This window comes from Lutra lutra, chromosome 2, assembly GCF_902655055.1.
Source record: "Lutra lutra chromosome 2, mLutLut1.2, whole genome shotgun sequence".
NCBI classification, from domain to species: domain Eukaryota; kingdom Metazoa; phylum Chordata; class Mammalia; order Carnivora; family Mustelidae; genus Lutra; species Lutra lutra.
In genome coordinates this window covers 210,112,982-210,125,938 of record NC_062279.1, presented here as the reverse complement: position 1 = coordinate 210,125,938, position 12,957 = coordinate 210,112,982, and the positions used below count along the sequence as shown (strand labels likewise).

The following is a 12,957-nucleotide window of genomic DNA, read 5'->3' as shown; positions in this document are numbered from 1 at the left end:
GATGATGAGGGTGCCGTGGACTTGCTCCCGGAGAGCTGACCGTCACCACGCACCTGTAGTGACCTGTCCTGACCTGCCCAGACGCTCTCATCTGGTTGTCTTTAGAGTCAAAGTCGCATATCATCCACTGGCTGGCGAGGATTAGGAGTGCTGCTTCCCGGAAGCAGATAGAAGTTTTGTTTTTCATGTGAGAATCCAGCAAATTAGCACCGTGTTCTAAACCGTTGAATTGATCTCCTCAGGTTTTACGAGAGAGAAGCAGAAACCTGGTTTCTCTAACAAAGTGTACTTTGGAGTATGTTTAATGTGATTAGACTAATTAGATTAGATTAATTAGATTAATGTGTTGATTAGAAAATGAGTGTTGAGTGTTTTTGTCATCAGCATCTCTTTTCTTGTGTGGAAATCAGTGTAAAATAGAAATGGTTGCCCATGTAATTCTCACTCTCTGTACCTCGCTCGTGATGGGATGAGCGACCGCATAGAAGTAGACGCGCCGCATTGTTCGCAGCAGCACAATTTACTACCTGTACTGTCAGAGCATAATCCCGAGCTTCCTGATCCTGATGGGCCTGCAGCTCTGTGAATACCTTCTTGTATTTGTACCGTGTGGCTCTCTAAAATGTTCACTTTGTCTTCACCCTCTAGTGTTAGTTTGGGCCTTTCGAAGAGCTCCATGAAGTCCTGTGTCTGTAGGAAACTCTCCATATTGTTTTTCCCATTTTAGTAGATGGATTTGTTTCTTCCTGATCGTGATGTCTGAAAGTATTGTGAATGTTTGTGTGTATGGTCTACAGTTGCCTTTCTTCATTGTAGCTGCAGCAGTCCTCGTATGTGTCCATAGCGAGCAACTCGAGCTTCACTGGGACACCTGGTATCCAGACCCAGGCAAGGCTTCCATTCAACGGGTGAGTGTTCAGAAAACATGTAAGTTCACTTGTTGGATCAGGTTCAGTGCAGCATTAACTAAATATATTTCAAAATACATTTGTATTTATGTATATAAACATATATATATAAATTTTTTTTTTTACTAAATGGGTATATATTTTTTTACATTTATATTTTTTCCTTAAAGCCATATGAGCATGCCTCTGTAGGACTTTTTACTTTGAGAAGAAGTTAAGGGAGCTGTCAAAGAAGCCCCAAATATCTTTCACTTCGATTAATCAATTTTGCCACATGTTCTTGTCTATTTCTCTCTCTCTCTCCCTCATCCTGAATATGTTTTAAAATTGATATTAACTAGTTTTTAAATTACTGTGTTAGGTCCTTGCCTTTTTTTGTTGTCGTTACTCTGTTTTTTCATCTGGGACTCTGTTCCTTTGCGGTATTGTCTGTGACACGGTGCTGAGTTAACTGCGTGGGGCCCGTCTGCCTGGCACCAGTTCCAGCCACACACACTGCTTTCTCCTCGCCGCTCTTTGTAACTGAATCCCACACGTTTTGAGCGGATTTCAGCTTTAGTTCTCTCAGAAAGAAGAATATTTTTTGTGGCGTGTTCTTTAGAAGCTATCGATGACTTCCTTTTTAACTGCCCCCCCCCCCCCCCCACCGCTCCCTGCGCCCAAACCCTATCTTGGCTCTGCCTCTCTCCATGTTACAGCTCGCTTTTGAACTTGACGCGAAGGGAACGATATAGCAAAGTTTTATTGGAGATGGTTACATGTGTTAAAGCTTTATTTTAGGAGGAATTTACAGAGACTTTTCTAGTTTTTAATAGCTATCTTTAATTGATCAAAATGTGTATCTCTTTTTGTATCCGTGTAGCATAATCCCATCAGAGTCTGCCAGTAGGCCCAGAAAACCCTGTAATTGTACAAAATCGCTGTGTTTGAAATTGTAAGTCTTTTTGCTCCTGTTTCATATTTAATATAGCTGAAAATTCTTTTAAAAGCAAATAGAGTTAACTAAAAGTCTTAACAGACCAATTTCATAAGTCTAAGTAATTTAAATAAACATGCATGTGAATGTCTGATCACGTGTGACGGTGTAAAAGTTCTCTCTCATTCATTCAGAAGGAATGTCTTTACCATAGACGAGGCACTGGTGACTTTACCATAGTCTTTACCATAGACGAGACACTGGTGGAGGGTGTTTCGGGACACAGCAGCGTGAGACAGACATAGCCTCCATCTTCAATAATCATAAATTTGACTTTATTTATGACCTTCATATTTGGCCTCCTAAATGAGGTGATACTTTGAGTAGCTTTTAAAATTGTTGGATGATTAATTTGCTTATTAGTTCTGAACCAAGAGATTTGGCCTGAAATAATTAAGTGAAAAGCATTGGTCATATAAGGGATTTAGAGTCCCAAGAAGCATGACTGGAGTTCACGGGAGCCGATTCCACTACTGGAAGGTAGCTAGCCCATGTTTTACCTTTTTTTGGATTTTGAGATAACTTACTTTGGAGGCATATAAAATCATGTAGCTTTTGTGTTGACAACAGGTAATCTTGGAACTAAGTTTCTGAACCAAAATTCTAGGAGCCTGTGTGACTTGACCTTTGAGCCTGATCACGTGGTTGACTGTCAGCTTAACTCTCTGACTGGGTGGCTCCGAGTACATTCTAACTGCTTTCAATCAGATGACTTCTAGTTTTGTTTATTTGAACAATGACTTTTTTATGTGACCTGCACTGATTTTTATATTCCAGATACTGTGATTGCTTTGCAAATGGTGAATTTTGCAACAACTGCAATTGTACTAATTGTTATAATAATTTGGAACATGAAAATGAAAGGCAAAAAGCAATAAAGGTGATTACTTTTTATTTTATTTAACTGACCAGAATTTCCAGTTTTACCTGATTTTTGTAGAACTCAGTTGTCTTACAATGAAAATTAATTCCTTTTGCAGTTTTTAGTGTAGTGTGATTGAACTTCACTTGATGTTTGGTCTGTTTTGATAGGCTTGCCTTGACAGAAATCCAGAAGCTTTCAAGCCGAAGATAGGGAAAGGAAAGGAGGGAGAATCAGATCGACGTCACAGCAAAGGGTGTAATTGCAAACGATCAGGATGTCTTAAAAACTACTGTGAATGCTATGAGGTGAGATGCTGGTTGGGGAACATGATCTAACCATTCTTTGCAGATAACTTCGCGAGGGTGTATTGTAAAAATCTGCCTGAAAATTGGGGAGGTACTCTGCGCTTGCAGTGTGAAAATAAGCACAGTTGGGGCAAGGGGCCTCGTCTGAGGAAGACCTTCTGGCCTCCCAAGCAGGGCCTCCCAGGAACGATACCTTGGTTTCGTCATTATATAATGCTCGGGGTCTCATCACCTGATCGATCCGTTCATACTTCTTAATCATAGTACCGGGAAGTACGCACGTTCAGAGCCCCAGTTTATTCATTTTTAGTAAAAATAACCTCAAAGTGGATTGGAAACTCCAGCAATGGGCCTCCACTGAGGGGGGAGTATGACCACTGGCCTCCACGGGCTTTCTGAAAATGCGTGCGGATACGCGGTCCCCTGCACTCCAGGGCACAGTCCTGAAGGTAAAGATTCCTCTTGCCCCAAGTGCCTGTTGTCCTCCTAAAGAGCACTGCTCCTTGAAGAACTGAATCATGTTAACAAGTTTGCTCTCTGAGTCTAAGAATAGGAAGGGAGACACATGGAATGTCGCTGGCTGAGGTCACCGGTCATCTGAAGTGACCGCACCCATCTGCGCCATTACCAGACGGCTCCACCGGCGGTTTCGCTCGCTGCTCAGGCGTCTTTCCGGGGCAGGTGGTCAGAGCTCCGCCTGGACAGACACTGTTCATGTTTAGGTGCTGTTCAAACCATCCCCTTCTTGCTGTAGACAAAGTACTATCTGGTTTATTATTTCTGCTTTCAGAGCTTAAACGTAGTCTGTTGATGCCCGAGATTAATCCGACGCTACTGTACTGCTTTCTCAGTGTTTCTGAAACGCTTTCCTGACAGCCTTTTGAGTTGGGTCCTTCCTACACTGAGTTGGCCCTTCTCACGATTATATTTTCAGGCTTTCAAACTTCCTGTTCAGAGGGTAACTTATTTTTAGTTTGGGCAGAAGCCATAGCCTGGCGCTTCTGGTAAAGTGACACCAAGTGCTCCTGGTGTTCGTGCCTCGCAGGGTGTGCTCTGCTTCGGGTTCGCTCCTGCCATTCAGTGCCCCTTTCCGTACACACGTGTCCCAGTGAGGATTTCGTGCACGGCATGTTCTGCATCATGCGTTCTGAATTCACGTACTTTAGAAGTCAGATACCTCTCTTAAGAAGGGTAGGAAGGTAACCTCTTGTTAGTCCTAAAGTCACTATGAATGAAAATTGCATATAATCAAGAATACTTTGAAAGTCTCTTAAATAATGTCTACAGTCCAGTAATCAGTTTTTGTTGTTTTTTTTTTTTTTTAATTTTTTATTTATTTATTTGACATATCACAAGTAGGCAGAGAGGCAGGCAGAGAGAGGTGGGGAAGCAGGCTCCCCGCTGAGCAGAGAGCCCGATGCGGGGCTTGATCCCATGACCCTGAGATCATGACCTGAGCCGAAGGCAGAGGCTTAACCCGCTGAGCCACCCAGGCGCCCCCAATAATCAGTTTTTTATTCTGTGTTGTAAAAGGTGGACATTTTTGTTTGAGCTCCTGACGAAATAGGTGGTTTCTGCTCATGAACTGTATTGTACAGAATTTGTCCTGAGTATGTAAAAAATGTAAGTTATAAAACTAAATCTGCAAAAAGGGAGAAAATGGAAATTGATGGAAAGCTGGGTCAGAAGGGCAAAGCAGCCCTTCCGTGCATACGGCACTGGACAGTCAGTACATGCGAGGCATTTGAAGTGCCAACACACAAGAGCCAGTAATTTAATTGAATCTGAGCATTAATAGAAGTAGAAAAGGCAGTGCTGGTTGAGATCCGTTAGAAGAGAAAAAGCTGCCCTGTTATAATAAAATCATTGACATTCCAGACACATGGTGTCTAATAACTCATTGTCATTCTGAAAGACCAAGAAATGGGAAAACTTGGAGTACACTAAACGGTGACTAGCGGTAGCTGACCGCCCGCCGCGGACTGGCTGTGCCGTCTGACAGTTCGTGTACACTTGTTGGTCTTTTCATTGAACTGGCTTTTTTGACCCAGTTGGTCTGCATCTGGATGACACATTCCTGTTCCTTTCACGCACTTTTCAGGGCTTGTTGAGTTGATGAGTGACCGTCCACATTATTTCAATGGCTCTGCCTTGTAACCTTGCTTCCTCCCCCTTTTTTTTTTGACCATAAAGAAAGTTAAATTAACAAAGCTAAGTGACTACCCTGTCATTTTAATTTCTCCTTCCCGAGTTCCTGTTAGATTATCAGTGCCTTTCCTAGAGTTCTTCATACTTAATCCAAATTACCATTAGTGGCGTGTCATTTTCCTCCTTGACATCAGAGATTTTCTCTCTTCATCATTAGATACGTATGAAGTACTACTTTATTGAGGTTCTCTGACCGGCTCATAGTAAACCAATGAACTCAAAGTGTATATTCATTCTTTTCCCTTGGTAAAGAGAATTTATTTGTGTATTGTAAGAAAGGAGCAGGGTAAATATGTTCATCAGAATATGATTTGTTGATCTTGCCAGGTGCTGTAGAAAGGGCAGTAGGTATGTTTCTTTAAATTGATGTGGGTTCACTGAAGAAAATGAAGCCAACAAAAGAGATTCAAATTTACGAGGTGTGGGAAATGTAAATGAAAGAACAATGTGATCTCACTTTATCTGCCCCCCCCCCCCCCATCAGATTGCTAAACGTTAAAAACAGTGTACACTGTGGGGATAGAGGAAAGGCTGTTATACATTGCTCATGAGATGTGAGGGGTTAGAACCTTTTGAAAAAAGTCTGGCCACATCTATTAAAATACATGTACCAGTGAGCCCAATTCTAGAAATCTAGCTCATAGAAATAAAAGCATAATAATATATAAAAAAATCTTTTTCCGCATTATTTGCGGTACTCAAGAGCTGGAAACGAATAATACCCAGCGACAGGCAAGTGAATGCGCACATCAGTGGTGCCGCCCCCGTACCAGGGGCTGCAGCCCAGCCACCAAGTGGAATGAATTCAGTCCATGCTGGCTGACGGGGGTGGGGCAGGGCAGATGATCCCACGAAGTGTGGTGTGAACAGAGGAAGCTGCAGAAAGGGAGCGTGTAATTTTGTAAACCAACCATAAAAAAAGGAAGACTGATGTATTTGTTAGTTAAGATAGCTCCTTGCACTTGAGGGCTGCATTTTTCCTAGAAATACGTGCTTTCCATAGTTTTACATGCAAGGACACACTAGTTTAATATGGGCTGTTGAAGGGTTTGGGGAATCTGGAGAAGGGGATTCGGGGAGGGAGATGATGGAGATGATGATCCATAACGAAAATAGCATCTATAAAATTCCTTTAATGTGATAATTGTGGTTTTACCTAAGTGGGAAGTCACCAACATGTTAATGGTGATTTGATTGATTGAGGTGGTTGGATTCTGGCTAACTGCTCTTTTTAAATATTGTATCACTCATATTCTTTATAAAGAACGTAAGTTATTCATATCGGGGGAAAAACTGACACGGAAGGGCTCAGAGACATACACTGTGCAGAGCCGCTCTCGGTCTGAACGTCCGACCTGCCCATACGTGTGGTCAGCCACTTAGGCCACTTAGGGTTTGGCCGGAAGAGAGGTTTCCCTCGCGGGTGGCGTCAGTCGGCTAGTTAACTGTGTTCCGACTGATCTGATCACAGAGTCTACTTAATGCTTTTTGGGTTCCATTTGGAAACTTTTCTTTTGTAAATCTTTTAGGCAAAAATAATGTGTTCCTCAATATGCAAATGTGTTGGCTGCAAGAATTTTGAAGAAAGCCCAGAAAGAAAGACCCTGATGCACTTGGCGGACGCGGCCGAAGTCAGGGTGCAGCAGCAAACAGCCGCGAAGACGAAGTTATCGTCTCAGATTTCGGACTTGCTTACTAGGCCCACGCCCGCTTTGAATAGTGGGGGAGGAAAGTGAGTCCGCATTTTCATGTCTTCATAGTATAAATGATTACTTTGGTACAGCTCCTTCTTTTTGGGCGAAATGAAGTTCGTATTTTGATCGCTGCGCATCTCTTCGCACTTTCTACTTCAGTTACTTGTAAAGGAATTTGGAGGTAACAGGAGAACTGTGTCAGATATAGTGCACAGTAACGCATTAATTCACTGTACGTAATTGAATTTGTCCCCACTAAGATGAGGTCATTATGTAATTATGTAATTTGACAAACCCCTAAGAAAACCAAATTTTATAGCTGTTCCTGGTAGTATTATCACTCATAATTTGGCACATTTTTACCTTCTCTTGCTTTTCCCAGCCCTTGTAGCACCTTCCCTGTCTTTTTGGAGCACCTTTCCCACCCCGCACTTCACTAGACCACTGAACTCTGGAGTAGGAAGACCCCAGCTATAAAGTGTGGCCGAGTTGAGTTTAAATACCGTCTGCGCCTGTCGTAGTTTGAGAGTTCGACAGGTACTCCCTCTGAGTCTCGGCGTTCTTAATCCTTCCCATCGTCCTTACCAGGTGGCTACGAAGAACAAAGCATCTCTAGCCCAGCGCTTGGCAGGGCCTTATGCAGCCGAACTTGCTCATACGGATTTGGAGTAGAGTTTGGTAGCAGTTAAAATTTGAGGAATTATTAAATGCACTGAGCCTTGCCAATGGGATATAGTATTTAAAATGCATAAGTTGAAGTTGTCTTTAATGCTTATAGAAATGCTGCTTTAGGGGCACCTGGGTGGCTTAGGTGGTTGAGCATCTGCCTTCGGCTTGGGTCATGATCTTGGGGTCCCGGAATTGAGCCCACGTCAGGCTCCCAACTCAGCGGAGAGTCTGCTTCCCCCTCTCCCTCTGCCCCTTCCCCTGTCTCTCTCTCTCAAACAAATAAAATCTTAAAAGGAAAAAAAGAGAGATGCTTCTTTTAAAAAAATGTTATTTGTTTTAGAGAGAGAGAGAGAGGGCATGAGTGGGAAGGGCAGAGGGAGAGGGAAAGAGAATTCCAGGCAGACTTGGCTGAGCGCAGAGCCCGACTCAGGGCTTGATCTCACAACCATGAGATCACCTGAGCTGACACCAAGAGTCAGATGCTTAGCCAACTGAGCCACCCAGGAGCCCCTAGAAATGCTTCTTTTTGTTCAGAATATTGCAGGTGGTAATTCTGAAGAATTCTTGTAACTGGAATATAATCAGCAAATGGTTAGTAACTGAATAGATTGGAAACAGGCAGACACCTCAGTAAGGGTTATAACAAGGGATCCTTTCTGGTCATCTGCTTTCAGTAACCCTTTAGATTATTAAGTCTAAATCTCCGTGTGGAGATTAAAGATACTGCTACACTAAAATATTTACAACTGACTTTCAACCTGGGAAAAATATTATAGAGTGTAAAAGCACAAAATTATACACTATAATCAAAACTAAAAATTAAAAATTTTTTACTGTCATGTTAATACACTGCTGAGTGGCAAAAATTTGAATTTTTTTCCTTCCTCTCGCTTTTCTGTGGTTTCCAAATATTATATAATGAGCACTACTATTATAGTGCTATGAATTATACAATATTAACATAGTATTTTGTAATATAAAGTGTTTTGTATTTTACAGTTTTCTCTACAGCTGTATCGCAGCCCAAAGCCTTGGTAACTTCCTCTTGTCGTAGCAGACCCTAATTTCAGACTTCATTCGTTTTGTCGTTTCCTTCAGTGTTAGTGGTTACATCCGGCTGCCTGATTTTGTCTCTGAGGGCTTCAAGAATTAGCTACGTACAGCAAGCCTCAAGATGGATTGCTCTTAATACCTGATAGTTTAATACTTTATGAAAGAAACTCCATGTATAGAACAGCGTTTGGTTTTCCCGTGTTTTGTTTGTTGTGATGGAACAATGTAAAATTTTGGTGTGCTTTCTTATTTCTAATGAACAATACATATGGGACTATGGACAGTGCTTTATTTTTATTTTTATTTAAGATTTTATTTACTTATTTGACAGAGACACAGCGAGGGAACACAAGCAGGGGGAATGGGAGAAGGAGAACTAGGCTCCCTGCCGAGCAGGGATCCCAGTGCGGGGCTCCATCCCAGGACCCTGGGATCATGACCTGAGCCGACCTGAGCTGAAGGCAGATGCTCAACCGACTGAGCCACCCAGGCGTCCCAGGAGATAGTACTTTCAATTCCCACTTTTCTTCATTCAGCAAATATTCATGGAGTGCCTCTATGTGTCAGGCAGTGTTGTAGCCCATGAAGAAATCGTACTCAATAAAACAAAGATTGCACTCTAGAAACTAACATTCATGAATTAGGAGTACGTTTTTATAGAATTATCTGGGGGACACCTGGGTGGCTCGGTCACTAAGGGTCTGCTTTTGGCTCAGGTCATGATCCCAGGGTCCTGGGATCAAGTCCCACATCGTCCTACATCGGGCTCCCAGCTCAGCAGGGAGCCTGCTTCTCCCTCTGTCCGCTGCTCTCCCCGCTTGTGCTCACTCACTCCTTCTCCCTCTCTCTGACAAATAAATAAAATCTTTTAAAAACAGTTTTTAAAAAAAAAGAATTCTCTGGTCAACATGTAGAATTAACATCTTTTAGTTACCCAGATAACATTGTCTATGTATATTTTGCTAAAATTATGCTTTCTGAACAGTCTTTAAAAAATAATCTCAATAATAAAACCAGGTCTAACTTTTTAAAGCTCTCCAGGACGTGCTTGTGCTCTGTGCAAAAATTATAGTGCTCAGTGTGCCGGTGAATCATGAAGGTGCCAACAGATTCTCACTCGATATAATGTCATTCACTTCAGTTGTGATCCAACACCATCATGTCTCTCTCTCTCACACGTCGTTCCAGGTTGCCGTTCACGTTTGTAACTAAGGAAGTAGCCGAAGCCACGTGTAACTGCCTTCTTGCCCAGGCGGAGCAGGCAGACAAGAAGGGAAAATCAAAGGCAGCAGCCGAACGGATGATACTTGAGGAATTCGGACGGTGTTTGATGAGTGTCATCAACTCTGCAGGGAAAGCAAAAAGTGACCCTTGTGCCATGAATTGCTAACTCTTGCACAAAAGACTGATAAGTGGAACTGTACAGAAAATTGAAGGTGCAGGGACACTTGATTTTCTGAAGATAGTTTAACAATTACTGTATTGTTAATTCAGTCCTTGTGAGACCTGAAATTATAATATTGAAAGAGAAGAAATTTTAAATGAGGAAATTAGTACATTTTAAATCTTAGCTAAATCTGTTTATGTCCCTTCTAAATTCAGTTTTTCTTTATTGTATTACATGGATTTTTAATTTGCATGAGTTTCTTAAGAATTAGATGTTTTGTCCTTCTGATTCTATTGACAAAGGACATTTATAAATTACTATAATTTATAACGTTTGGTGTTGTATGACTTTGTTCCAGTAGAAAAAGCCAAACCACCATTGGTATTATCCAGTCATTCTTTGGCACTAGACCCAAGCAGATAGAATGTCCACACAAACAAATTCTTATGAAACGTATTCAAATGACATTTTGCGTTTAGAAAAGCTCTCTTTTTAAGAAAAAACAGCTTTTTAGCACAGATTCTGGAATAATATCCTGTCACTTTGGAAATGTCAGAAGGGGGAAGTAATCCATAGGCACACTTTTAAAATAAAAAAGTTAAAAAAAAAAACCCAAAGTGTTAAGGGACAGTAAATAGTTCTTAATAGGCAATGTATTTCTCTGAGGAGTGACTAAGAAGTGCTCTAGGGTGTTTCCATTTTCTTTGAAGGAGGTGGTGTGCATTTGAAATGATAAATTGTCAGAGTGATTACTGGGTACTATTAAAAGTGAGAGGTGCATATGAATAGAACTTAATATTATTATGTAGTGATGATAATAGAACCTTACATAATTATCAGGTATAAAATTTGGCTTGGATGGAGAAATGAAGAACATTGAAACTCCAATAGATGAATTTAGGGAAGGATTTTTCATCTATACAATTCTCTTTATAGACTTTTGAACTAAGAGGTCTCAGTCCAATGTATGAGTCTTTTACTTGATTTACTGAAAGGGCCTCCTAACAAAACTTTCAAAATCATAGTGGGATTTCTTTTTATAAGGGAAGCTTAATATGGCATTCTTTTTAGCCAGTGATTTGATAAGCCGAAGGTATGAGTGTTTTCTTATTATTAAAATAACCTAAATCATTTTCGCTAATTCAAAATTCGAAAGCTTTATGAATTTTAGAGCCAGTAATAGGACTCGGATTTTAATGACAAGAAAAAAACCATGTTGGAATTCAGGCATTTTGTTAGGTACCTTAATCCTCAGTAATTATTAGTATATGATTATTACATTTCCTACAAGGAATCTATAGTTGTATGTATTAAGTGTGTATATATGTTCATATGAACACGCAAGATATAGGCAATAGAAATTAAGTAATCCAAAAAAAGATTCCGTTATTCATTGAAGTATCTTCCTTTTGAAATCTGGATTTATAAAATTATAGTTCAGTAGAAACTTTAAATGTAGATAGTGCAAACGTTCTTAGCACCTCAAGCTAGTATGTTTAATTAAAATTTGTATAAATGTAAATCAGTATAAGAGGATAAAATATCAAGTTATTTTTCAAAGATTACAATACCTTTTTGGTCTAAACCTAAACTTTGTTCATTTTGTACATATTCTGTGTTTAATTCTAATTGCACCTTTGTGATGTGTATTTATATACAGTGTGCAGAAAATGTTTGTGAAATTTGGATTACAATTGTAGATTATGTATGACGGCATTGCTTGAGAATGTTTTGCTTGTAAAAACTTGAAGGTGCAATCAAATGCTACTAGTTTTTCTGATTTTCAAGAAGCTATCTAAAGTATTAAGACTTTTCCTTCCTGTGTCGTGCTTACTAAGCAACTTTTTGTATTTAGGCATTTGCATCAAATTGCTGAACAAGATTAATATCCACAGTAATTCAACAATTTTAAAAGACTATTTGGGGAGGGCTGGGTATATAATTTTTTTAGCTCTATTTACATCCCAAAGTAGAAAGATTAAATTTATATTTACTAGAGCTATTCAAAGAATACACTTTTCTATATTGTAAAAACAGGACAGCAAAGTAAATCATACAGAAAATAAACATTTATACTATTCTGTAAAAAAAAGGGTTTTGTTTTCTTTAAAAACACTTTTAACCATGTTACAAGAAACTTTTAAAATCTGATTTTAAGTAAGTTTGACTTCTGAAAGCACACAACTAAAAAATAAGTCTGTCATTTTGCCCAATTATGATTAAGCTAAATTGCTTTGAAATGAGAGTATGGCTTCTCTTTTCCTCCTGCTGCAAAAGGGCAGAAACTTGGTCTACTTTTTCCTTTCTTTTAATGTCTGAAGTTTTTATGGTGAGCACCTTCTTAGTTTCCTTTTCTCTCAAGAAACTAAAAGCAATCTAATCTGTAGGTCTTATCTCTGGCTTCTCTGGAAACAGAACTTTAAAAGCTGCAGGCAATCAAACCAGCGGAGCAGCAACTGTAGGGGGAGACCACTGCCTTAGCTTCCCTATTCCTTCATAGGGACAACTGACATTTTCTTAGTCTTATGTAAAATGTGAATAAAAATAACTTTAGAAAAGTTTTCCACTTTTATTGGTCTGTAACACAAGTAGCTAAGAAAATACTTGTTATGTAAATGCAGATTCAAACCAGGACCTCCAGCATCATGTTGCATCCTTTTTCAGCATTTTATGTAGAAATTCCACAGCAGCAATCCAAAGGAGAGGAAGGCTAGAAAGCCTTCACTATTGGAATTATTTTCTCTTATGTCAGTTACTTAGGACTTGGTGTGTGTGTATGTGAGGGTTTCTTTAATGCAGATGTTGTCATTATAGACCACATGTGAGCTCTTTATGATCCAAGTGATTTTATAAAATGAAATGTATAAAGGCCTGTAGGTTTTATGAAAGCAT

The 12,957-nt window shown here is 40.0% G+C and overlaps 1 protein-coding gene across 10 annotated transcripts in view; it reads left to right on the top strand.

Moving 5' to 3' along the window:
• Positions 1–11,898, top strand: part of LIN54 (lin-54 DREAM MuvB core complex component) — a 68,648-nt gene extending 56,750 nt beyond the window's left edge. For all 10 annotated transcript variants that reach the window (XM_047719715.1, XM_047719722.1, XM_047719723.1 and 7 more), the window contains 6 exons: positions 817–908; positions 1,771–1,842; positions 2,662–2,764; positions 2,917–3,054; positions 6,792–6,994; positions 9,867–11,898. In XM_047719715.1, coding sequence (XP_047575671.1) covers positions 817–908; positions 1,771–1,842; positions 2,662–2,764; positions 2,917–3,054; positions 6,792–6,994; positions 9,867–10,068 — 810 coding nt within the window. In that variant the 3' untranslated portion in view covers positions 10,069–11,898. The remainder of the gene's footprint in view (positions 1–816; positions 909–1,770; positions 1,843–2,661; positions 2,765–2,916; positions 3,055–6,791; positions 6,995–9,866) is intronic.
• Positions 11,899–12,957: the final 1,059 nt, after the last annotated feature.